The 25,557-nt window shown below is 51.4% G+C and overlaps 2 protein-coding genes and 1 non-coding gene across 3 annotated transcripts; 2 read left to right on the forward strand and 1 right to left on the reverse strand.

Moving 5' to 3' along the window:
- Positions 1–3,710: 3,710 nt before the first annotated feature.
- On the reverse strand, positions 3,711–3,816 carry LOC122469718. The gene has a single exon (XR_006293612.1). It is a non-coding gene; the product is annotated as a U6 spliceosomal RNA (small nuclear RNA).
- Positions 3,817–8,975: 5,159 nt separating this feature from the next.
- LRP10 (LDL receptor related protein 10) lies at positions 8,976–14,506 on the forward strand. The gene is made up of 7 exons (XM_043555762.1): positions 8,976–9,638; positions 10,042–10,086; positions 10,607–10,739; positions 11,473–11,663; positions 11,780–12,797; positions 13,131–13,260; positions 13,390–14,506. Exons 1-7 carry the CDS (start codon positions 9,605–9,607, stop codon positions 13,975–13,977), a joined length of 2,139 nt encoding a protein of 712 aa, XP_043411697.1. The 5' UTR covers positions 8,976–9,604; the 3' UTR covers positions 13,978–14,506.
- Positions 14,507–17,211: 2,705 nt separating this feature from the next.
- On the forward strand, positions 17,212–23,373 carry REM2 (RRAD and GEM like GTPase 2). The gene is made up of 5 exons (XM_043555763.1): positions 17,212–19,115; positions 20,356–20,697; positions 20,939–21,012; positions 21,740–21,947; positions 22,306–23,373. The coding sequence occupies exons 1-5, from the start codon at positions 19,013–19,015 to the stop codon at positions 22,599–22,601; spliced, it is 1,023 nt and encodes a 340-aa protein (XP_043411698.1). The 5' UTR covers positions 17,212–19,012; the 3' UTR covers positions 22,602–23,373.
- Positions 23,374–25,557: the final 2,184 nt, after the last annotated feature.

The raw sequence follows: 25,557 nt of genomic DNA on the forward strand, positions 1-25,557 counted from the left end.
CTTGGCCACTCAGTGTCTGGCTCTGTGCTAGGAGCGTGGCCGCCCTGACCGTATATCCTGGATCCAATAATATCTTCCCGAAGTTCTGTGAGTTAGTATATTCAGACATGGCAGACAGTTCATCCCACTTTGGATTCCAAAAATATGGCCACTCCAAGTAGATCACACAGCCTGCTGTCGCCCTCCAAGACACTGATGGGATAGTTCGGTCAGGGAATGACTATGATTCATAATAATACCGACCCCATCACAGCCACCTGACAAACATGTTCGGTCCTCACTTCCTTACAAAGGAGTAGGAGGGTGCTAGGCACCCAGGACCCCCTAATAAAAGTTTGTTGGCTTAAATTGCCAACGAAAGTTGTGCCTATACACAAGTAAACGGCTCTAGCTGTGAATCTGTAAGGACTCTAGACACATCTATACAAGTATTATGTTACACAACTTACAAAGTCATTGAGCTGTAGGTTTGTTTGTTGGTTTGTTTGTTTGTTTTGTAGGTTTAAGTTTACTACATTTTATGAACTTTACCATATATTTCTCCTCATTCTTTGGAAAGTTAAAAAAAGAAAGAAAGAAAGAAAAATACATCAAGGTAATGGATTCATAACTCCAAAACAATTACTTTGTCTCTACGGCTTCCTCATGAGTCCCTCACAGCCTGACTTCAATCTGGGGGTGGTCAGTATTGGGCTGGGTTAACCCAGGCCTTCTGGAAATACGATTCTTTTTTTTCTTTTAATTTTATTTATTTAAGTAATCCCTACACCCGACATGAGGCTTGAATTCAAGACCCTAAGATCCAGAGTTGCATGCTTTTGCGACTGAGCCACCAGGAGCCCCTGGAAATACCAATTCCTGGGACTGTATCCTCAGTCGGGCCTGCATCGGGACCCTGACCTGAAGGGTCCACACAAGTCTCTCTTCCCTACCGCTCTGTAAGCTCCATGCCAATTGTGCCCCGAAGTCTCTAACGGCCTGTGCTCCAGAGCCCACTACTGCTTGCCTGCACAAAACTGCTTATAAATTCTGAGTGGAGGAAAGCTGGACAAGGGGCCCAGAAAAACACCCATCCCATTCTCCGGTTGGCCACACCCCCTCCACTGCAGAGACCTGCCAGGTAGGGTTTGTGGGGCGATAGCGCCCCCTTGTGCTGGGTGTTGGCACTGCAAACCACGCCGGAGACACGCGGGGGCCTAGCTACCATCCCCCAGCCCCACACCCCCGACAAGGGCCAAGGATACTGCCAGCCCGTTCCTTCCCCCTTTACACTTTCCATGTTTCCACCCAGGCCACCTGTACTTAAAGGGATGGGACTATGGGTGCAACAGGATGACAGGCCTTAGTCTTGCAGCTGCATAGAGGAAGAAGTCAGAGTTTCCCTCAGCTGTCTCTGTGCGGGGGGGGGGGGGGGGGGGGGGGGGGCGGGGGGGGGGGAGCCCTCGAATAACTCCGGGAAGGAAGAGGGAGTGGAGTGAAAGGGGTGCAGGAGGAAGTAAGGGGGCACTTCGGTGCCCTCTAGGAGCTTCTCCGAGTTGGCACGCTGCCCTCCGTGGATGCCTCAAACACCGATGCCTGTCTCCCAGGCTCAGACCTCAGAATGCTTTGACCCAACTCCTTTGGGCCAAGGCAAGCCGGCCTCCGTGACTCCTTTATCCAAGAGTGAGCATTTCTGTGTCACTTCTCTGGGCCCTTTGGTAATCATGCCCACACGCCTCTTGGGGTGCCTCTAACCTGCACCCATCCTCCTAACCTCATCCCAAGGTCAGGAGGAGCCTTTAATCCCAGTCTCACATTTATAAGGCTCTTCAATTTTGAACGTAAAAAATATGTCTTGGGGACACGTGGGTGGTTCAGTGGGTTAAGCTTCCGACTCTTGATTTCTGCGGAGGTCATGATCCCAGGGTTGATGAGATGCCTCCCGCACCCCTGCCCCCCAGATGGGCTCTGCACTGACAGAGCAGAGCCTGCTTGGGATTCTTGCTTTCTCTCTTTCTAAATAACCAAATAACATTTTTTAATGCCTTAAATAAAATAAAATATAAATATATGAATGCCTGTAGGCATTTGGTGACTATCACTGTATTATTGCTTTGTTTGTGCTAAGAGTTTTCATTTGTTGGGGCACCTGGGTGGCTCAGTCGGTTAGGCCTCTGACATGACTCAGGTAGGCTCCATGCTGGCAGTACTGGGCCTGCTTGGGATTCTCTCTCTTTTCCTCTCTCTGTGCCCAGTTTGTGCTTTGTGTCTCTTACTCTCTCTCAAAGTAAATAAACTAAAAAAAAAAAAAAAAAAAAAAAAAAGAAAGAAAAAGAAAATTGTTAAATAGAAATATTTAAAATACATTAAATATTGGGGCAGCTGCCTAGCTCAGTCACTAAAGACTGGACTCTTGATCTGAGGGTTGTAAGTTCAAGCCCCATGTTGGGTGTAGAGATTACTTAAAAAATAAAATCTTAATAAATAAATAAAATATACTAAGTATTTTCAAAACCATCTGTCTTTTTTTAACATTTATTTTTAAGAGAGTGCAAGTGAGGGAGAGGCAGAGAGAGGGGGACAGGGGATCCAAAGCAGGCTCTGTGCTGACAGGTTGACAGCAGTGAGCCTGATGTGGGGCTCAAATTCACCCGCGAGATTATGACCTGAGCTGAAGTCAGATGCTCAACCGACTGAGCTACCCAGGTACTCCTAAAACCATCTATCTTTTTTTTTAAACCATTTATCTTAGTATTTAATTTTGTAATATACCAGGCATCCCCAAAATGGACATGATTGAGGTTCCTCTCAAACCTCTGAGATGTGTCTCCAAACTAGCATCTCATTCTTTCCAAAGCATAAGGAAACTTTCTCCTATAACCATATGGCAGGATCTTTAATCCCCACTCCCTTCAGACACAGAAGTTTCCACATCTTGAAAAGCTCTCTCCTGGATACTGCTGCAGTCTTAAATGATTTCCTTCATATCCCCCTTTTCTGTCAAGCCAAGGTTTTTCAACAGCTGTCTGCATTCCTTCACCAGTCTTTTTTTTTTTAGTTTTTTTTTAAAGTTTATATATTTATTTTGAGAGAGTGAGCATGGGGGAGGGGCAGAGAGAGAGAATCCCAAATCCCAAGCAGGCTCTGAAGTGTCAGTGTGGACTTGGGGTTCAAACTCATGAACCTTGAGATCATGACCTGAGCCTAAACAGAGAGTTGGACGCTTAACCGACTGAGCCACCTAGGCGCCCCTTTTTAAAGTTTTTTTTTTTTATGATTCATTTAAGTAATCTCTACCCAACATGGGGTTCAATCTCATGACCTCCAAGATCAAGAGTGGCATGTTCTTCTGACTGAGCCAGTCAGGCGCCTCACCTATTTCTTTTTAACCCAACTGGGAAGGTGACCCAACCCAGGCATGTAGTGCAATTTCTCCTTTAAAAGAAAAAAAGAATTGAAGTTTAGGGGCGCCTGGGTAGCTTAGTCGGTTAAGCATCTGACTTCAGCTCAGGTCATGATCTCATGGTTCAGTTCATGAATTTGAGCCCTGTGTGGACAGTGCAGAGCCTGCTTTGGATTCTCTCTCTCCCTCTCTCTGCCCCTCCCCTGCTTGCTCACACTCTCTCTCTTACTCTCAAAATAAAAAAAAAAACTTTAAAAAACAAAATGAGCATTAAAAAAAATTGAAGTTTAATGAACATACATTGTTCTATTAGTTTTATGTGTACAATAAAAATACAGAATGCTGCATGAATCCGTGTGTCATCTTTACACAGGAGCCATGTAATATTCTCTGTATGGTTCCAGTTGTAGCATATGTGCTGCTAAACTGAGTGCTGAAACTTCTCCTTAAAGGGCCCTCCTGACCTCTTTCTTCACAGCCCAGGCCTTTTCTGTGTTTTCACTGTCTTGGCTTCATGTTAGCATCGAACATAATTTGTTTCTAGAAGCTTCTTTGGCCTCGTTTTCTGGGAAGTTATGCCATCCTAAATTCATGAGTCACAGCATTGCCAAGGAACCCTGAAGTCCCAGGACATCTGTCCCTCAGCACCAACCCTACCTGTAGCATCAGCTTCTGTACCTCAAAAGCAGGGAATAGACTGACTTTATTTGCTCTGTTAATTCCTGCCTCTGCCCTTCCAACTGTTCAGGACAAACAAATTCTTGTTCCATGCTATAGCTCTTCACATATTTGGATCTAGTTCTCATATATTCAAACCCTCACTCAAGTTAAGCTTTTCTTTAGGCAAAAAGCCTTTCTAGTTCCTTAAACAGCTTATCATATGACATGGCTTAGAGACTCCTCATCATTCCTAACACCCTCCTATAGATTGATTCATTATATCAATCTTTTTTTTTTTAAGATTTTATTTTAAGATAATGTCTACACTCAACGTGGGGCTTGAACTCACAACCTGGAAGAGCTGCGTCCTCCACCTACTGAGCCAGCCAGCCACCCCCATTGTATTAGTCTTTTAAAACAGCTTCCAGCACATAGAGAGGCAGTAACAAGGGCTCTGGAGTTACACAACCCAAGTTTGAATCCAGTCTTCACAACTTACTAGTTGGGTGGCCCCAAGTTATGTAATGTTCTTGAGCTTCAATTTCCTCATCTTCAAAATGGGGCTAAAAAAGGGGCACCTGGGTGGCTCAGTGGGTTAAAAGCCAACTTCGGTTCAGGTCATAATCTCGCAGTTCAAGGGTTCGAGCTCCGCATCAAGCTATGTGCTGACAGCTCATAGCCTGGACCCTGCTTCTGATTCGGTGCTTCCCTCTCACTGCCCCACTCCGTTTGTGCACACTCCCTCTCTCTCTCTCTCAAAAATAAATAAAAACATTAAAAATTTTTTTAATGTGGCTAAAAAATAAAAATAATAAAAATAAGGTAAAATGGGGCTAAAAACTGTAAGGGTAGTTGAGCGAATTAAAAGACATCAACTATGTGATGCCTATGACTGGTAATCATTGATTTATTCATTCAGGAAACATTTATTGAATACCTACTTTGTGCCAGATATTTTTTTTGGCACTAGGGATACACCAGGAGACAAATAGATCCCTGCCCACGGCACTTACATTCTTGTGGGAGGAACAGGCAATAAACATGATAAATGAGTAAGATACATAGAATATTAGATCGTGATAAGAATTTTCCAAATTTTTGGTTCTGCATCCTTTTTGATTAACAATACCACCTTTAGGGGTGCCTGGGTGGCTCAGCTGATTAAGTGTCTGACTTCAGCTCAGATCATGATCTCACAATTCGTGGATTTGAGCCCAGCATCAGGCTCTGTGCTGACAGTTCAAACCCTGGAGCCTGCTTCAGAGTCTGTCTCCCTCTCTCTGCCCCTCCCCCACTCATGCTTTGTGTCTCTCTGTCTCTCAAAAATAAATAAATGTTTAAAATTAAAAATAAAACAAAACAAAACAATTTCACCTTTAAATAATTTCTCTCTGCTTGCATTTTACTATAAGTATTCAAGGGAAACCAGGCTGCTTCCTCAACACTTTGCATAGAAATTTCTTCAGCCAGTTGGGTCACCTGGCTGGCTCAATCCGCAGAGCATGCGACTCTTGATCTTGGGGTTGTGAGCCTGAGCCCCACATTTGAGTCCCAAATATCCAATTTGAGCCCCAAATATCACTCTCAAGTTTTACTTTCCACCAACCACCAGGATACAAACACAATTCAGCCAAGCTCTTTGTCACTTTATATCAAGGACCTCTTTTTTCCTCCAGTTTGCAATTAACATGTCCCTCATCTCTGTCTGGGACCTAGTCAGGGTGACTTTTACCCTCCATATTTCTATCCATATTCTGCTCCTTACCACTTAGGTAATCTAAAGAGATTGAGATCTATACAGCTCTCTCCTGCTGAGCCTTCCCAAGAACCCTCTTAACAGTCTGTTCGCAACAATGTTGCTTTTTCTAGCATGCATCTCGGCCTCTGCCCCAGTTCTAAAGCCACTTCTACATTTTTAGGTATTTGTTCTAGCAGCACCCCAACTTCTCGGTATCAACTGTCTTAGCCCATCTGCTACAAGAAAATACCACCAATTGGGCAGATTTACTGCTCATAGTTCTAGCAGCTGAGAAGCCCAAGATCAAGGTACCAGCGTGGTCACCTTCTGGTGAGGGCCCTCTTTTTTGTTCACCACCACATTTTCTTACTGTGTCCTCTCATAGTAGACAGGGAGGGATCTCTCTGGGGCCTCTTTTATAAGGCGCTAGTGCCATTGAGGGCACCATCTCATGGGCTTAACATCGCCCAAAGGCCCACCTTTTAATATTATCATCTTTGGGGGTTATGAAATCAACATATGAATTTAGGGGACAGGGGACACAAACATTCATACCATAGCAACTTGGCTCCTGCATGTGCTAGCAGTTTCATCTTGAGCAAGTTATCTAACCTACCTATGACCCAGTTTCCTCAATTATAAAAGGAGGACAAAAATAACACCTACTTCCTAGAGGTGTGGTGAGGATTAAATGAGATAATACATGTGAAATGCTTACAGCAGTGCCTCCTAGAGGTGAGTACTCTATAAAAGTTGGATATTACCATTTTGAAAACCAAACATCTGCCTGTTCCGCACTACTTCCACTACCTTTCATAATTCCTCAAAGATTTCCAAGAACATCATAGGCCCATTCCTAAATGTACTTAATGCTCTAGGATGTGATTTAAATAAAATTTTAAAAAATTTTTTTTTTCAACGTTTATTTATTTTTGGGACAGAGAGAGACAGAGCATGAACGGGGGAGGGGCAGAGAGAGAGGGAGACACAGAATCGGAAACAGGCTCCAGGCTCCGAGCCATCAGCCCAGAGCCCGACGCAGGGCTCGAACTCACGGACCGCGAGATCGTGACCTGGCTGAAGTCGGACGCTTAACCGACTGCGCCACCCAGGCGCCCCTAAATAAAATTTTTTTAATGTTTATTTATTTTTGAGAGAGAGAGAGAGAGACAGAGCATGAGCAGGGAAGGGGCAGAGAGAGAGAGACAGACAGAATTGGAAGCAGGCTCCAGGCTCCTAGCTGTCAGCACAGAGCCCAATGCGAGGCTCGAGCTCATGAACCACGAGATCATGACCTGAGCCAAAGTCAGATGCTCAACTGACTGAGCCACCCAGGTGCCCCTAGGATGTGACTTATATGGACCTGGACACTTAAATTAACTGGACTAATTGGAGTATAAACTCATTTTTTAATTTTTTTTTTTAATTTACATCCAAGTTAGCATGTAGTGCAACAATGATTTCAGGAGTAGATTCCCTAATGCCCCTTACCAATCCAGTAACCCTCTTTTTGTTCTCCACATTTAAGAGTCTCTTATGTTTTGCCTCCCTCCCTGTTTTTATATTATTTTTGCTTCCTTTCCCTTATATTCATCTGTTTTGTATCTTAAAGTGCTCATATGAGTGAAGTCATATGATATTTGTCTTTCTCTAATTTCACTTAGCATAATACCCTCTAATTCCATCCACGTAGTTGCAAATGGCAAGATTTCATTCTTTTTGATTGCCAAGTAATACTCCATTGTGTGTGTGTGTGTGTGTGTGTGTGTGTGTGTGTGTGTGTACATATACATGGATACTCCCCATGGCTGTCTGGATTCTTTCATTTGTGTATCTGACCTCTCTTTCCAAGTAGGCAGTATGCTCCTTGAAGTTTTAGGCATCTGCCAAGCATACAAAACAAAGCCAGCAATTAACTAAAACCTCCAAGATCACTTTTAGAACTTAAATATTTTTAATTTTTCCCACCTCTTTGCCTTCCTTACCTTTGCTCAACATCCTTTTTTTCACACTCAGGCTTCTGTTTCACTCCTCATTAATCCCAAAGGCTGCACACAGAGGGAGTACAGCAGAGGGCACAGCAGAGAGACCAAGGGACCAAGGTCCAAGTGGAAGAAGGGCCTTTTTATGGCCAACCCTGCTGTGGTTCCAGTTTTGAAAATATCAAAACTGATGCCAACAACAAATGTCATGGACAGAAAACTGTTTTGTACCATTTGTAGAGAGCAGAGAGTAGTAAGGATCCAAATGTACACTCTCTCCAGAGCCAAATTGCCTAGGCTCAAGGCCTTGTTTCATCATTTACTAGATCCGTGATCTCGGGCAAAATACTTAACCTGTGCTTGAGTTTCCTTATCTGTAAAATGGGAGTAATCATAGTTTCTACTTCCCAAAATTGTGAGGATTAAAAGAGCAAATACATGAAAAGTGCTTAGATCTGTGCCTGAAGTGTGAAAAAAGCTCAAAAAGTATTTGCTATTGTTGTTGTTTATTAATATTACCTATCAGTGCCACAGGAATAACAGCCCACATAAATAAGAAATATCTTCTGTGACTAATCATAATTGTTCGGAACTACAGAGCACTTCCTAGATGCTCATCGTGCATTAACGCCCTAAATGTTCATGACAACCTTAAAAGGGAGTTGCACTATTAACTCGGCTTCACAAATGAGAAGCAGAGAGGTTAAGTGATTTTCTCAAGGTCACAGAGCCAGCAAGTGGCGAAGGCACATTTATTCGTTTATTTACCATATATTGGGTTCTTACTGTGTCTCAGTAGGAGAGAAACCCCGTGGGTGCAAAGGTAAACATTCTAGGCCCCAACCTACAGGAAGTTTCAGTTTCTAGAGAAGGGGCGGGGCGGGGGCGGGAAAGAGGAGTAAACAAATAATTATAACACCGTGTGGTAATTGCTATAATAGAGGCTCACGACAAAAAGTGCTGCCTGATCTCAGACACTGGGACAAGAAAAGTACTGAGAGTTTAAGGGTCCAAAGGAAAGACAAGACAGTTACGGAATAAGCAGTTGTCCTCTGGCCAACGAGTCCTGTTAACAAACGTGTCACGGAAGAGACCGAACAAAGCCGAGTTCAAAGTGGAGGCGGACAGCCTAGCCGAGGGCGGGTCTGACGGGTCCCGGCAGGGCCGGAAAGGGGTTAAGGAGAGAGGGTGGGCGGGGCGAGAGCGCTGATTGGCAGGGGTGGGGCCAGGCTCGTCACTCGCCCTCTCCCTCCGCCCGGCTCTTCCAACCCCTGGGCTGGCGGGGGTACCGCCCGGGCGAGGGCCGGGGAGCTGGGCCGAGCCTTCTGTCCCCCTCCCCCGCTCCCCCGCCGCGTCCCGCCGGCTGGACGCGCAGGAGAAGTTGAGCCGCGCCCGGGCCGGCCCTGGGGGCTGACCGTCGGCAAAGTTTGGCTCGAAGAGGAAGTGGCTTCAAGCCCCGGCAGGTGGCGGCCGGGCCTGGACAGGGGCTCTCGCGGCCTGCGGACGGGCTCTGGGCGAGGGCGCGCTCCAGCGCCGGGCCTCGAACCGATTCCCGGGGCTTCGAAGCCGGCCTCGGGATAGAGCGCGGCAGAGAGCGCGGCGGCGGCGGCGGGGGGGGAAAACAACTCCGAAGTTGGCGAGAGGCACCGCCCCTGCTCCCGGACGGCCGCCGCCTCCCCGCCCCCAGCCCTGGCATCCAGAGCACCCGTGGGGGAGCCCGGGCCATGCAGCCCCCTCGGGGAAGCGGCAGTGGGGAGCCTGGACGCTCGGAGCGGCGCCGCCTTCCCACTGGATAGACGACTGAAGCTCCGGGACTCTTCCTGCACCCCCGGACGACTCAGGATGCTACCCACCACTCTCCTCCTCCTCCTCCTAGGTGAGAAACCGAAACAAGACTACTAACCCAACACCCCGCCCCTGGGGCTATCAGAGTCCGGGCGCTCTCTTTTGCCGTCCCCCACCTTCCCTGCCTGGCGGTGCCCCCCAGCGCCTGCCGCCGCATCCGAAGCTCCCTCCCCAACCTCCGGGAAGCTTCGAGCCACTCCCCTCAGCCCTCATCCTCCTTCAGGCTTCCCTAGATCGGCGTGCCTACCCCATCGGCCGTGCTGCTGTGGCTTCCTTCGAGGTCACACCCCTCATCCTCCCCTCCTCCCCTGCTCCACTGCCCCTTTCCCATAAACTACCCGGAAATCCCAGATGGCTCCTTTCCTCCTTGAGTTACTCAGGTGAAGAAAACTAAGGGCAATTAACTCTCCTGTCCTTTCCTGCTCTTCCTCTAGGAGGCGCTGTGGCCTATCCAGACCGGATCATTTTCCCAAATCCTGGTGCGTAAAGGATGCCCCTGGGGCCCCAAGGGTTTGGTAGTGAGAGAAAACCCTTGAGAAGGATTCTCTCTTCCCTAAATTCCTCTGGCACCTACGGTAGTTTTAGAGTGGAGATCATCCACCCTTATTTTACAAACGGGGAAACATTCAGTGTGAGCTCTCACCTGGTAGTTACGTACTATTTTGTTTTTCCAAATATCCATGCTTGGTCTCCCTAGCTGCAATGTAGTCTCCCTGATAGTAGAGACAGTATTTCCTGCTCCTCCTGGTCCAGCGGCTGGCACAAAGCCAACCTCAGATTGTTTCTGGTGTTGATACTTAAGGTGAAGCTATAATGAGTGTGGGAAGGAAGGGGGCCAGCTGAAGACTGATTTTAAAGTGTGTGTATGTGTGGTTGGAGAAGGGCAGTTTCTCTGCTCCTTCTTGAAGAGCTCAGACCCTTAGAAGCCTCAAGCCTAGGGGCAGGGGCTGTGACAGTAATGGGCTCTCAACCAGTGTCCCTACCTTCCTCACTCTCCAGCCTGTGAGGACCCCCCGGCAGTGCTCTTGGAAGTGCAGGGTACCTTACAGAGGCCCCTGCGGGACAGCCGCAGCTCACCTGCCAACTGCACGTGGCTCATCCTGGGCAGCAAGGAGCAGACTGTGACAGTCAGGTGAGAAACGGGACAAGACCCTATTACCCTCCCTCCCCTAACCCCCTCCACCATGGGAAAGCCTTCAGGAATCACTTCTTCATGGAATTTCCATTCCTGTCAACAGGGGAAAGAGTAGGATTTGATTTGGCCTAGTCTTCCCTAAAAACCTGGCTTATTGTGGGCCACAGTAAATTGGAGGTGAGCTGGGGCAGACATCTAGCTTGGATTCTAGTCATCTCTGAAGGACAGCAGTCACTCTAGAAACAGTCCTTGGGCTCCAATATGGCTGCCCTGAGGAGTCCTTCAGTCCATTGCACATCCTTGCCTGGGCTTCAAAAGCTATTCCTAATTAGCTTAGAACCTACCTCAGCCTCCCGAGATGTTTTAAACAGTACAGGTCTCTCCTCAGTCTCCTCTGACCTTGAGCCATAAGATTGGGACCCATGTTAAGTACCTGGCTACTTGCTTCACAGAGTTCACTCTCCATGAATTTATCCTGAAAGGAGTAGGTGAAGGGAGAGGGCAGTCTGGGGAGAGCCTGAGGGATCAGAATGCCGTGCTGCCACGGGCCTCTGTTAGGACTATTGCCATTGACTACAAAGGAATTTGGCTGAGTTCATTTGGCTGTTTGGATTATGGATGAGCAGGGGTTTGTGCTTCTTGGGGTACAAGGGGCCTGACGGCACTGGGAGAGGAAGAAACCAGTGGTGGTCACGAATATCTCACATCCTGCCTTCTTCCACCCATCTAGGTTCCAAAAACTGCGCCTGGCCTGTGGCTCAGAGCGCTTAATCCTGCGCTCCCCTCTCCAGCCACAGATCTCCCTGTGTGAGGCACCAGCCAGCCCTCTGCAGCTGCCTGGGGGCAATGTCACCATCACCTACAGCTATGCTGGAGCCAGAGCACCCGTGGGCCAGGGCTTCCTGCTCTCCTACAGCCAAGGTATGCTGTACGCTGTCCATGGGACTAGAAGAACAGATAATAGAAGCCCCAGGGAGGAGGGGAGGATCCTACCAACTCTGGTGCTTCATGGTGTCTTCTCCATGATGTCTCTGCAGATTGGCTGATGTGCCTGGAGGAGGAGTTCCAGTGCCTGAACCACCGCTGTGTGCCCTTGGCCCAGCGCTGCGACAGGATCGATGCCTGTGGCGATGGCTCTGATGAGGCAGGTTGCAGCTCAGACCCTTTCCCTGACCTGACCCCAGCCCCTGTCCCCACCCCACCCTGCAATCATACCTTGGAAGACTTTTACGGGGTCTTCTCTTCCCCTGGATACTCACACCTGGCCTCAGGCTCCCACCCCCAGTCCTGCCTCTGGCTGTTGGACCCCCATGATGGCCGGCGCCTGGCAGTGCGCTTCACGGCCTTGGACCTGGGCTATGGAGATGCAGTACATGTGTATGATGGCCCTGGGCCTCCCAAGACCCCTCGGCTACTGCGCAGCCTCACCCACTTCAGCAATGGCAAGTCTGTCACCGTGGAGACGCTGTCTGGCCAGGCCATTGTGGCCTACCACACAGTTGCTTGGAGCCATGGTCGGGGCTTCAACGCCACCTACCATGTGCGAGGCTACTGCTTGCCTTGGGATCGGCCCTGCGGCTTAGGCACTGGCCTGGGGGCTAGTGAGGGCCTCGGTGAGCGCTGCTACAGTGAGGCCCAGCGCTGCGATGGCTCATGGGACTGTGCCGACGGCACAGATGAGGAAAACTGCCCCGGCTGCCCACCTGGACACTTCCCCTGTGGGCCTGCTGGCACAACCAGCACCACAGCCTGCTACCTGCCCGCTGACCGCTGCAACTACCAGACTTTCTGTGCTGATGGAGCAGACGAGAGACGCTGCCGGCATTGCCAGCCTGGCAACTTCCGCTGCCGGGATGAGAAGTGCGTGTATGAGACATGGGTGTGCGACGGGCAGCCAGACTGTGCCGACGGCAGCGATGAGTGGGACTGTTCCTATGCCCTGCCCCGCAAGGTCATTACAGCTGCAGTCATTGGCAGCCTGGTGTGTGGCTTGCTACTGGTCATTGCCCTGGGCTGCACCTGCAAGCTCTATGCCATTCGCACCCAGGAGTACAGGTCAGTGAGGATGCAGCCAGCTGCAGGGGCGGGGGGCTGAGGGGAAGACCCTGAGGGTGCCCACACTGGGGACAGGCTCTGGTGACCTGCTTCTGGGTTGGCTCCTGGAGTTGTCCAGCTTGGGGATGGGGGTGCTCCTCTGAGGAAAGGACAGGTCTAGATCCTAAAGGCAGTCTCCAAGAAGGAGGGGAACCTCGCATGGCTCTTGGGAAAGCCAGGGCATACATAGCTCAGTGGTCTTGGCCTGGGTGTGGAGGGAAAAGACGTGTCCAGGCTAGGACAGGCTGCTCTGGCCGGCACCACCTGTGACTGAGCTGCCCTCATTCCTTCCAGCATCTTCGCGCCCCTGTCCCGGATGGAGGCTGAGATTGTGCAGCAGCAGGCCCCACCCTCCTATGGGCAACTCATTGCCCAGGGTGCCATCCCACCAGTAGAGGACTTCCCTACGGAGAACCCTAATGATGTAAGTGACCTCCCGGCCCAGTACTTCCTGCTTCCCAGCCTCCGTGGCCCTGCGCCTGTACCATTCTTCTTTGAGGCTCCTGGCCCTCCCCACCTCCCTGACTCTGATGTCTGCCTCCTCTCCTTGCAGAACTCAGTGCTGGGCAACCTGCGTTCTCTGCTACAGATCTTGCGCCAGGATATGACTCCAGGGGGTGCCTCAGGTGCCCGCCGCCGCCAGAGGGGCCGCTCTATGCGCCGCCTGGTGCGCCGTCTACGCCGCTGGGGCCTGCTTCCTCGAACCAACCCCCCAGCCCGGAACCCAGAGACCAGATCCCAGGTCACACCCTCTGCTGCTCCCCTTGAGTCCCTAGATGGCAATACAGGTCCGGCCCGTGAGGGCGGAGCGGAAGGTGGGCAGGATGGGGAACAGGCACCCCCACTGCCCGTCAAGGCTCCCCTCCCATCTACCAGCACATCTCCAGCCCTCCCTACCATCTCTGAGGCCCCAGGGCCACCGCCCTCCATGTCCCCAGAGTCATCACTGCTGTCTGGAGTGGTGCAGGCCCTGCGAGGCCGCCTTCTGCCCAGCCTTCGGCCCCCAGGACCAACCCGGACCCCACCTGAACCCCACACAACAGTCCTGTCCCCAGAGGATGAGGACGATGTGCTTCTGGTGCCACTGGCTGAGCCAGGGGTCTGGGTAGTCGAAGCAGAGGATGAGCCACTGCTTGCCTGAGGTGACCTAGCTCCCTTGGGGGCTTTGGTCACAGTGACAACCCTTTAGAGGGCAACTCAGCTTCCCTTTCGCTACTTCCCTCCCTGACCCTCTGTCTGAGGGGACTTGGCAGGCCTCCTGTGACCCTGTGTAGCTGCTGTAAAATTAGGTATCCCTCAGGAAGGGAGAGGGCTCACACAGAGCTCCCTCCGCACATGCCCAGAGACCACCGTTTCTCTACCACCACTGTCTTCCCACACCACCACTCAGGTGGCTGTTTTTAAAAAGTAAATTTCTTAAAGGGTCACAGGCCCGGACACTCCATCCTTACCAAACCCCTACCCCAAAGTGGCCTTTCAGCACCAGAATGTCAATTGGCTGGAGATCTCCAGCACCCAAGGGAAGGATCTGGGCAGGGCCTGAGGTTTTGCCGACTGTGATCCTTCCTGCAGGGCCTGGCTCATAAAAAGAGCACAAAAACTGCTTTTGTCCCATAGCTAGGTCATTGCCCAGCAAGTCAAGGTTGAAAATAAAAGAACCAGAAATTTAAGATTTTTGTAAATGAGCTATAACCTGAGCCCTGTCTCTACCCATCTCAGCTTATGCTCCCCTCGCCTTGCCCCTCCCTGTGAAGGTCTCTGCTCTGCCCTCGGAACGCTGCCCTCTTCCTACTTCTTCTTAACCACATACCCTTGGTTTTTACACCACTCTAGGAACCCTAAGGACTGACCCTCTCCACCACCTCCACCTATTACCTGGGGCTCAGCCCTACAGTGACTGACACCAGGGGTCAGCACCAAGCCTCTTTACTCACCACCAGGCCAGAAGTCTAGTGAGCCAGCTGGGCGCTGTAGCGGGAATGTTCCCATTCATGGAGTACTCCCAGAGCACAGATCATAGAAGCAGAATGTCCCTAGGGGAACGCAGGAGCTTTAACTCCTGGCCTCTACCCTCCACCCCCACCAAGCAGTTACAGTCTGTCCTGTGCAAGATAGGGGAACTCTTGGCCAGGATGCCTCAAAGCAGGCAAAAATAAGTTGAGAGAAAAAAATCATAAACGTCTGGGGTGTGAAGATGCTGGCATCACTTTGACCAAATCCAACAAGGTCTGCCTAGAAGAGGGCCCAAACTAGACTCTGAAGAATGTGGTCCATAGGTGGAATAGAGTTGTGGATTCTAGGAACAGTGAGAATCCACAGGATAAGAAAACTAAGCAGATGTGAGGGCTAGGGCTGCAGGCTGGACCCCAGACCTCCTAAGAAAAGAGGCAGGAGTGTAAGCAGTGGCCAGAGCTGAAGAGCTAGAGTGGGTGATGGAGGAGGGAATAACCTGGAGAAATGTTGGAGCCCAGCCTCTGGTAAGTGAGGTGACAGAAGCCGTCCCAGAGTTTGAAATGAAAACTGGGACAAGGGATACAGAAAGCGTCTATGGGGGTGGCATGGAGCTGAGGCATTCCCAAACAGAAGCAGACTCTCCTCAGGCTCGCCCTCACCCTTCCTGGCCGGCCTGGTCTAGCCCCAGCCTCTTGCGGAAGGGCCCTGTTAATTACAGCCTGTCTGTGTCTGAGCCCACATCCGCACACCCAGCACCAACCGCATGTTTCCTCCTCTCAGTGAGCAAGAGCCTAGGGAAGTGGCAGAGAGTGAATATGGTATAGTCCTGGATTGAGGAATCTTGGGAAAGACCCAGATTCCTTTGACTCCAGACCCTCTCCAGAGATTGGGGAAGGGACTTCAGAGATCCCCATCCTTGCATACCCTTCTCCCTTTGAGTCTTCCTTCCCTAGTGCTAACAGTCCCTGGGTTCTCCTAGTGAAAGGCCCAGGGAAGCAGGGAATGCTGATTTTCCTTCCACACCTCCCCATCTCCTGGTCTGCACCTTCTCCCATGCTCCTCTCCTTCAGCTGACAGCCTCATCACTTGTCCTGCTCCAGATCTTTGACCTCCTGGTGTTATTTGTAATTTGTGGACAAAGACATGTTAAAAGAATGCTCCTCAGGGTGGAATGCTTCAGGAAGCCAGAGGGAAGACCTGAGGGTAGAGTTCACTGGGAAGGGCTGTGTGTCCTGAGCCTGAAAGAAGTTTCTCTAGGTGCTGGGTGTATGCTCTAGAAGGTGCAAAGGGTAATGCTACTTTTGTCAGCCACAGAGAAGCCCCAGGTTGGTGGGAAGAGGGGACTTAGCCTTGTACAGGCAACATGGGAAACTAAGAAGGTCCCACCCAGGAGAGGGTGGGGAACTGGGGAGCAGTCACCCAAGTTTATTTGCACCAAGCCCTATGGAAAAAGAAACAAAACCACCTCACATCCTATCAGGACAGAGACAACACTATCCAAAGTGCCCAGTATTGGGGCATGGGACTCCTGTCAAGGCTCTCAGTGCAGAGGAGGGAGGTGTCTCAGCATGAGATGGAGATCAGGCTGGGAATCTGAGATAACAGCACATACCAGCATTGAGTCCTTAAGAATCTGGGACTGAACCAAGCTCCAGGCCCTGCTGGGAGGGGAGAGGGACCCCTAGCCACACTGCCTGAGGTTGTGGGAGCACCAGATAGTTGGGCAACCTGCTGAGTGCCAGATCCTTTTTCATGTGTAGTGAGCCCTCAAAACAAGGCTGTGCCATGGGCATCATAATCCCAATTCACAGGTTTGGAAGCAGTTTCAGAGGAATTAGGAGACTAGCCCAGTCTCTACACAGAGGCAGATTTAAACCTGGATTGGTTCAGTTCCAAATTTCACCCTTGCCCCACTATTCCACAGACTCTCCCGTGGAGGAGAGCCAACATTTCTCAGTTTATTCCCTCCTCCACTTCTTGCTAGTGGGATAAGAGAGTGGTTCAAGGTGAAACCCAGCTGGCTCCTGTGACCCAAAGCACAATGGTCATGGTCAATAATCCTTCCTGGGGTCTGCAGCCCCCGTCTCACTCTTATATGGTATCATAGAAATTAATCCAACCACCTAAGTGGGTTTTCCAGATATATGAAGCTCACCCCTTTACAATATAAAACTTTTAGGGGCACCTGGGTGGCTTAGTCGGTTGGGTGGCCAACTTCGGCTCAGGTCATGATCTCGCGGTCCGTGAGTTCGAGCCCCGCGTCGGGCTCTGTGCTGACAGCTCAGAGCCTGGTGCCTGTTTTGGATTCTGTGTCTCCCTCTCTCTGACCCTCCCCCATTCATGCTCTGTCTCTCTCTCTATCTCAAAAATAAATTAAAAAAGTTAAAAAAATTAAAAACAAAGAAACAAAAAAAAAACAATATAAAACTTTTAAAACTCATTTTGGAAGGAAATCATTCTAAACAGTCTTCAGCACATCTGCAATAGAACACAAATTTTTCCAGATGGCTGAGGATCATTCATAGAAACCAATGGCTTCTCTATAACAATGTTTTTAGAAGTTGTAACAGTGTCAGGGAAGCTGTTCGCCTTTTTGCCAAAATGCTCTTCGATGATTTTTTAAATGCTTATGACACCTTTAAAGTGTTTTGTGGTGTTGTTGCCCTTGCTACTGGGTGATCAGGGGTCACTTGCTACTCTAATGTTCTGTAATTTCCTGTAATGAGTATAGGAACACATAGCCACATACTGAAATTGTAAATAAGGACAAGGGAAGCTGTGATTGAAGCCTGGAGAGTCTATCCAATGAGTAAAGTGTGTAAGTACTGTAGTTGCTCAGGGGTCCCTTCTGCTCCCCCTAGACCCCAAATGTTGCCCCGTAGTTCATCTCTGGTCAGTGAAGTGTTACTGCACATTAGTCCATGATTACTATTTGTCTCTTCCGTTGGAGGAGTCCCCTGAAGATTACAATACAGACTGTTCCAAATAACAGAAGACAGTTGGAATATTTAAGACAAAGAAGGCAGCAAGGCAGATGAAAAAGTCTTTGGCGTTGGAAGAACCAGGGTGGGAATTCTGGTGTCCCCATTTTCCAGCTGATGATTGATTTGGGGACAGGCTACCCCCCTACCACTCTAAGCCTCCACGTCATGAGAATGACAGGAGATAATGCAGGAAGCTGCTTCACACAGCACCTGGCAAACATGGGGTGAGGAGGAGCCAGAAAATCAGAAGGTATGTTTGGGTGCTTGCAGCGTCGGGAAGAAAGATAAGAGCTGATCTGAAGGGAAAGGGCCTTTCCACACGAAAAAGGATCTGGCACTCAGACAGGGAAAAGGAAGCTGGCAGAAAAGGAGCAGTAAAGGAGAGGTGCCATGCTGGCTTCCCACAAAGACGCAGACATCATCGTGTAGCTCAGGAGGCCTGGTGGTGCCCTGGAGAATGTGGAGAGGGGGCTGGCACTTGGGACTGGGAACTTCTAGAGGGCTAAGCTCAACCTGTGTACTAACACCAGGTTGGTGGGCCTGGCAGGGAGGGAGAGAAGGGGAGCCCACATGGTTCGCATCCACCTAAACGTAGTGACAGAATGAAGCTGCCCAAACAGGGCAGCCATCTCCCCTTCCTTAGAGCCCCCATCTGCCTAGGGGCCCAGCTGGGAAGTGGCTACTCTGGTGTGTCTTAACCCAGAAGGGGTGGTATGGGAAAGGAGAGGGTGATGGGGAAGCTTGGTGCCAGGGTGACCGGTGTCTTTTGGTTTCTGCCTCCAGGCCCTCCATTTAGCCACTGAGCAGCCACTCTGAGCTGGACACTGGGCTGGGAGGCTGAGAGTACACAAATGACGCACAGTCCTGGTTCCTGGACTCCCAGTCCCTGGGTCCTTGCCTCTGGCCATCCTCCACTCCCTTACCCACTGACCCCTCAGCCCACTTCTCTGAACGCCTGTCTCTTTTGCTCCTCTGACTCCAGTCTGTTCAGGTCTTAGCCAGACTCCGCAGTGTGTGTGCTCCCAGAGGGAAGCCACACAAAGGAAGGGGGGGGGGGCAGAAAGGAGGGAATCCCGCTGACATCACTGCTCATTAGCATGTGTGACCTCATCAGGGGGCGGGACAACTTCCCCAGGTGTTGGGGGGGGGGGAATGGGGGTGGTATTTAAGGGAAAAGCTGACAGTGCTGCTGAGTGAGGGAGCGGGGACTGCAAGCGGCTGGGCTGCACACGCACACGGATGCACACGGACCTCGACACGGACATGGACACAGACACAGAAACCACAGCACTCTGCCCCTCCGGCAGCCACCAGGCCTCCCCCCCTGGGACGCCCATACCAGGTGAGGGCTGAGCTGGGCAGGTTTCCAGCAGAAACCACGGGGGGTGGGAGCTGAAGCTCTGGTGGGGAGGTCAGAACTGGCGGCCGACGGAGCTTGAACCCAAACAGCAACTCGGGAAGTGGAGAAGCCTCCCGCTCACACCAGGACTGAGGCTGGGCTGGGCTGGGGGCTGCGGAGTGCTGCCTAAACACCCCCACCCCCCATCACTCCTCCGGGGCTTCGCTGGGGAAACTGGTGCTTAGCTCCTAGGTCAGCCTCATTCCCATGAGGCTGGGATGGGCAGGAGGGATGGGGGAAAGGAAAGGGGCAGCCCACAAGCCTGGGAATCACAGGCTGGGGGCTACCCTGGGGACCTGTTGTAAGGGTTTCACTGGCTCGAGGAGGCCCTGGCTGCCAGCCAAGTATTGATCCTGGGCTATTTCCAGCCTCTCTCCATCCCCCTTTGTTGTGTCTGTCGTTCTTCCTCCAGTTACCCTGACCCATGCATTGTCACTCTCCCTCTTGCTCATGCTCCCGCTCTCTCGCTCTCTCCCTCCCTCCCTCTACCTCACCATGAACACAAGATTCTCTGGAACTCACGGGAAGGTCAGAGATGCAGAAGGGTTCTCACACACAGCCATGCACCAGGAGTGCTCACTTAGAGGGCCATTTGAAGAAGCGAAGAGGCGGCAATTCTCACACACCGTGGAGGGGGACCCAATGCACACATCGTAATGAGCAAAGGCCCTTCCCTGGGCATAGGCTCCCCACAAAGTTTTTGACTCTACCAGTACCCACCCCTCAGAACCTGGGCAGCAGCTTCAGCTTCTCATCCCCTGTGCCCCTCCCCAGTGTGGGGACAACCAGTGCGGAAGCAGTGGAAGGCAGGGCCTCTTGGTGGAAACAGGGGCAGCCCTCAGGGCCAGAGGCCTAGTCTGGGGGTGTGCCTGTGTGTCAGTGTGAAGAGTGAGTGGGTGTGCGAGCCTGCGCACAGGTGCCTCCCCTGCATGGGGCATGTTTTAAACAGGTTGTGGCTGGAACCACACTGGCTAAGCCTTCAGCTCAGCTCCTCAGAACCCCACCAGTTCAGGCTTCTGAGGGAATTCAGTGTAAGAAGTCAGACCAAAGATTCTCAGCTCCTTCTGGGGCATGGTCATCAGCTGGGCCTCTGAAGCCAGAGCAGCCAGGATTGAGCCCTCTGCAGATGGCCAGGCATACCTTCACTCATAGCTTCTTTCTCTTTGCCTACCCCCCACCTCAGAAACAGATGCCACACTGCTGAAGAAGCCAGAGAAGCTGTTGGCAGGGTTGGACCGGGGTGGGCCACCACCGGCCCCAGGGGCACCCAGACGAAGAGGCAGTATGCCTGTTCCCTACAAGCACCAGCTGCGGCGTGCCCAAGCTATAGATGAACTTGACTGGCCACCTCAAGCCTCATCCTCTGGCTCCTCTGACTCCTTGGGCTCGGGGGAGGCAGCCCCCACCGAACAAGATGGCATCTTCAAGGTCATGCTGGTAGGGGAGAGCGGTGTGGGCAAGAGCACCCTAGCAGGCACTTTCGGCGGTCTCCAGGGAGATAGTGCTCATGAGCCAGAGAACCCAGGTATTTGGAGGGGAAACCCTGAAAGGGTCAAAGGCACCTGCGGACCCCTAGTCAGGGATGCAAGAGGCATGAGCAGCCCCCAGAGGCCAAAACCTAAGAGAAGTTACTTCAATGCTTTCTGTGGCAACCTCCCTGGAGGGGGTCCCTGGTGCTGGGATCTGAGGCGTCCCTGGTTACCAGGTCTCATGAGTGTTGGGGAGCCTCCTGATGGGCTCTATTCCCTGTCCTTATTTCCCAACAGAGGATACCTATGAAAGACGCATCATGGTGGATAAGGAGGAAGTGACTCTAATTGTTTATGACATCTGGGAACAGGTAAGAACTAAGACAGGGCTGTAAGCAGGCAATGAAACCTAGGAGAGCTGGGGAGGGGCAAAGTCTGGCTGAAGGCAGGTGGCTCTGTAGGCCCTGGTTTTAATATGTACTGGACATATGACCTTTCATATGTGTCATCCAGAGAGCAAAGGCCCACATCAATTGTGCATACCATGGCACTGAGAGCCGCTGTCTTTCCAGGATCTTCTGACCCTGAGGAAAGTTAGGATCTGAATTTGACAAACCCTGAAGCTGCAAGCCAGGCTACACACCCTGAAATTGACCCCATCCATTCGTGTTTCAGCCTGGAAGAGTCTTACCTGACAGGACAAGAGCTCAGGGCTCTGGAATATCAAGGAAGGGAAATAAGTGAGGATTTATGAATATTTGGACAAAAATGGTTACCACATAGAAATGAGAGGCCAGATTACATACAGCTGAAGGGCATTCATTTTTAAGTTAAGAGCTTAAGCATATGAAAGTAGGATGGGCTACCCTAGCCTAGGACCCTATCTCCCCAATTCTCCCATGTGGGGCTCACATTACAAACTACTTTCCCCTCCACAACACACTCTAGGGATGGAGATTATGCCATTAACTAGCTCTGCTGTCCTAAGCAGGTGGCTTCTCCCTCACATCCAGATTCCTCATCCTTGAGATGTAGGTGGGGAACAGGTTCTCCCATGCCTCCACCCCTGACATCCCACCACTCTCTGCCCACATGCAGGGGGACGCAGGGGGCTGGCTGCGGGACCACTGCCTTCAGACCGGGGATGCCTTTCTCATCGTCTTCTCAGTCACCGACCGACGAAGCTTCTCCAAAGTTCCAGAGACCCTACTTCGGCTCCGGGCTGAGAGGCCCCACCACGACCTCCCTGTCATCCTTGTTGGAAACAAGAGCGACCTAGCCCGCTCGAGGGAGGTCTCACTGGAGGGTGAGTATCCTGGACCTAATTAACACTTGCAATCTCAGGGGAGATTCCAAGTGACCTCTTCTCCACAAGGCCCTTCTACCCTTCCAGGACAGGCTAAGGGCAGACTCCCAATACCCATGTCTAGCGCCGGAGAACCCCTTCTCTTCACTCCTCACCTCTTCGCCAAGGCCCCTTTATCTCCTTCCCTCGGCACCACCAAGACCCTCCACCTGATCCCTGCCTGTTCTCAGTTGCAAGAGATTCACCTACCAGGACCCCTTTGTACTGCACAGCGGGCATCTCCCCAGGCCCACCCTTGCCTGGCCACGCCCCGGGCCCAGTGTAGCCCGCGGGCTCCTCAACCTGTCCCTTCCTGCAGAGGGCCGCCACCTGGCAGGGACACTGAGCTGCAAGCACATCGAGACGTCGGCGGCGCTGCACCACAACACGCGGGAGCTCTTCGAGGGCGCGGTGCGCCAGATCCGGCTGCGGCGGGGCCGGAGCCGTGCCGGGGGCCCGCGGCCCGAGTGGGGCAGCCCCGACGGCCCCGCGCCGCCCGCGCGCCGCGAGAGCCTCACCAAGAAGGCCAAGCGCTTCCTTGCCAACCTGGTGCCGCGCAACGCCAAGTTCTTCAAGCAGCGCTCCAGGTCGTGTCACGACCTCTCCGTGCTCTGAGCCGCGGTCGTCATGGCCACCGCGGTCGCCATGGTCACCGCGCCCTCAGCTCACCCCTTCACCCCGCTCCGCCCCCGTCCGGCTTCCTTTGTGAAGACCGTCTAGTAAACCAAAAAGTCCGAGGGCGCGCGGGTGTGGCCGCGGGGGGCGGGCCCCCTGCCCCCAGCCCCTGGTGGGCGTCGCCCCCAGCCCTGCCACCACGCGTGCCCTGGCTACCTCCCCGCCCAAGAGCGCCTAGAAGGCGAGGACGCAGACCTGCGGGCGGGCGCGCTGCGGTCGGCGGGCAAGGCGGCTTCTGGCGGGCAGGAGGGGATATAGTTCCGTGAGCTACTTTGACTTTTATTAAGTCGCGCTTGGCCACCTCTCCTGTAAAGAGACCCTAAAAGTGAGAACTGGAAAGGAGCTTGGTAGACCTCTTTACAGTTCTCTGCGCGAACACGCCTCATCTTTAAGACATCCTTAAAGGTAAAAACACTGGAGACGCTTCTTTGAGACTTTTCCCAAAACGTGCTGGCTCTTATCTGCTGCACTTGTCCACTTTGCCTTTAAGAAGTTCTTAAAGGCAAAGGCCTGGAAGTGCCATTTTTCAGAATCGATTCTGTGATTTACCACTACATCACGGCACTTCCCTTTTAAGGTTATTAAAGGTAAGGTTTGGACAGACTCTTGCCTTCAGATGCCATTGTTAAGAGCTGAGCAGGCAGCACCCTGGGCCCAGGAGGCCCCAGCAAAAGAGCCACCCTTCCCTTTTCAATAAAGAACTTTTCTACTACATTTGCTCATTTTGACTCTGTTCTCAAAAGTCCTGCAGAAGGGATAGATGTAGATGGAAACTGTTAGAGACAAAACTTAGGCCCAGAGGAGCAAAGAACCTAAACCTACCTCTACAGAGGCTTCAGAACTGACTCAGTCTTGGTTGTAGTCTGTAACAAGGAGCCACAGGCCCTTAGAGATCGCTGGGTCCAACTTGTCGCTTTGTAGATGAGCAGACAACCCTGGAGAGCAGCAAGGAAATACTAGAAGTAATTTAGTGACTTAATGACACAATGGGACCAGGTCCATAGACTCTAGACCTCATCTCCTTACACGACCTTATTCTGCAGAGTAAGCTGGAGGCTACATTTAGCACCTAGAGCTATACAGAGCTTTGTCCTGAGCTGGTTTAAGGTGGGGCCCACATCCACCAGAGAGGCCCATCAGCTGGGGCATGATGGGACGGCCTGCACCTCCCCTGGCAGGCCTCCACCCTCCCAACTGTCACCTGCAAAGCCCGTGTGAGAACTGAAGCTGTCAGTGTCTCCCCCTGGGGACGCCCACGTCTTCTGCTGAGCCACGAGTTTGAACAAAGAGAGCAGAGGCAGCAGCTCTCCCCTCACCCCAGACATGCAGTATAGCTCCCTGAGTACCTGAGGGCCAGGCCTCCACTCCACCCCACTCAGGTTCCCAGAGCTTGATGGAGGAGGGATGAGATGTCTCCCGAGTCCTTGTAGCTGGTGGGAAGGAGCCAAGGGGACCAGTTCAGCATCAGTGGTTATGAGATGGTAATACGAATAATGACATTATCCTAAGGACTTTATTAATTTTTCTCTGTTAATTCTTTAAGGACCATATAAGGTGTTACTACTTCTTATACTGTAGAAGAAACAGTTTAAGTAACTTGCTTGAGGTCAGTAAGCAACAGAGCAGGGATCCCACTCATGTCTGCTTGATACTTAATTTTATCCAGCTTTGCATCGGAGGTTCCCGCTCCAGTAAGGATGAGGGGAAGAAGAAGAAGGTCACTAGAAGAAATGTAAGCGACACAATGGCCTGGGCCATGGGCAGTGGCTGTGGTGAAAAGGCCAGAGAAGTTACATGGCTATGGGGGAATAGGCCAGGAAACTCTAGGGACCGTGAACAGAGGCACTTCAAAATGTAAAATGTGTAAAAACACACTGGGCCCATTAAAAGACAGATGGCTGGGTTGAAACCTCAGGGATATTAAGGGGAGGGGGTAAGAGATGAGCACGGAGTAGAAGGTTTGGAACCCTACTTTTAAGTACCTTAAATGGCAGGCAAAGAAGTTTGTGCCCAAGCCTGCAGGCAGTGAGTCACCACAGGTCTTTGGCTATGGAAGTGACATGAGCAGGATGGTCCTTGGGCAGAGGAGGCTGGGAGAGGTGCATGGACTGGGGCAGCAAAGATAAGGCCTGAGAAGCTGAGTTTAGCGGGCAATTAACTTTACATATTGGAAGGTAATGAAGTACTGACCATAGGGAGAAGGCAGTGGGAAAGGAGAGGCACTACGGGTGTGAGTCAGGACTGCGATGACTGGGTACAGGGGGGAGTCTTAGGTGGTGGGTGAGGAACTGGGAGTTAGAGGGCAGAGGAGGACATGGGTAAATGGATCCATTTTGGAGACTCTTGAGTTTGCGATGCTAGAATATCCATATGGGGTTTCGGCAGCTCTCCAAAGATCTGGGTCTGAAATTCAGAACAAGTTAGGGCAAGGGATACAGAAATGAGAATAATTCCCGTAAAGATGGTAGTAGAGGGGTGCCTGTGTGGCTCGGTCGGTTAAGTGTCCCACTTCCTTCCACTCAGGTCATGATCCTGTGGTTCACTGGTTCCAGCCCTGCGTCGGGCTCTGTGCTGACAGCTCAGAGCCTGGAACCTGCTTCAGATTCTGTCTTCCTCTGTCTCTCTCTGCCCTTCCCCTGCTCATGCTCTCTCTCTCTCTCTCAAAAATAATTAAAATGAAAACATTATTTAAAAAATTTTAAAAACGTTTTATTAAAAACAAGATGGCAGCAGAGGAGCCAGAGGAAAGGATGAGCAGCAGTCACACGGCACCCCGTGCTCAGTAGAATGTGTTGCTATTGCGGCCTTGAAAATCTTTGAGCAAGGAGCCCTGCATTTTAATTTTGCCCCAGACCCCACAAATCATGCTAAGGGAGGTACAAAGGGAGAGGATACA

Source organism: Prionailurus bengalensis, chromosome B3 (assembly GCF_016509475.1).
Source record: "Prionailurus bengalensis isolate Pbe53 chromosome B3, Fcat_Pben_1.1_paternal_pri, whole genome shotgun sequence".
Lineage (NCBI taxonomy): Eukaryota > Metazoa > Chordata > Mammalia > Carnivora > Felidae > Prionailurus > Prionailurus bengalensis.

Bases quoted from the DNA above. Each gene is read 5' to 3' on its own strand.
- REM2 (XM_043555763.1), top strand. From the start codon at position 19,013: ATGCACACGGACCTCGACACGGACATGGACACAGACACAGAAACCACA. The intron at 20,698-20,938 runs GTATTTGGAGGG...ATTTCCCAACAG, and splicing joins TCATGAGCCAGAGAACCCAG to AGGATACCTATGAAAGACGC. The intron at 21,948-22,305 runs GTGAGTATCCTG...CCCTTCCTGCAG, and splicing joins GAGGGAGGTCTCACTGGAGG to AGGGCCGCCACCTGGCAGGG.
- LRP10 (XM_043555762.1), top strand. From the start codon at position 9,605: ATGCTACCCACCACTCTCCTCCTCCTCCTCCTAG. The intron at 10,087-10,606 runs GTGCGTAAAGGA...CTCACTCTCCAG, and splicing joins GATCATTTTCCCAAATCCTG to CCTGTGAGGACCCCCCGGCA. The intron at 10,740-11,472 runs GTGAGAAACGGG...CCACCCATCTAG, and splicing joins GAGCAGACTGTGACAGTCAG to GTTCCAAAAACTGCGCCTGG.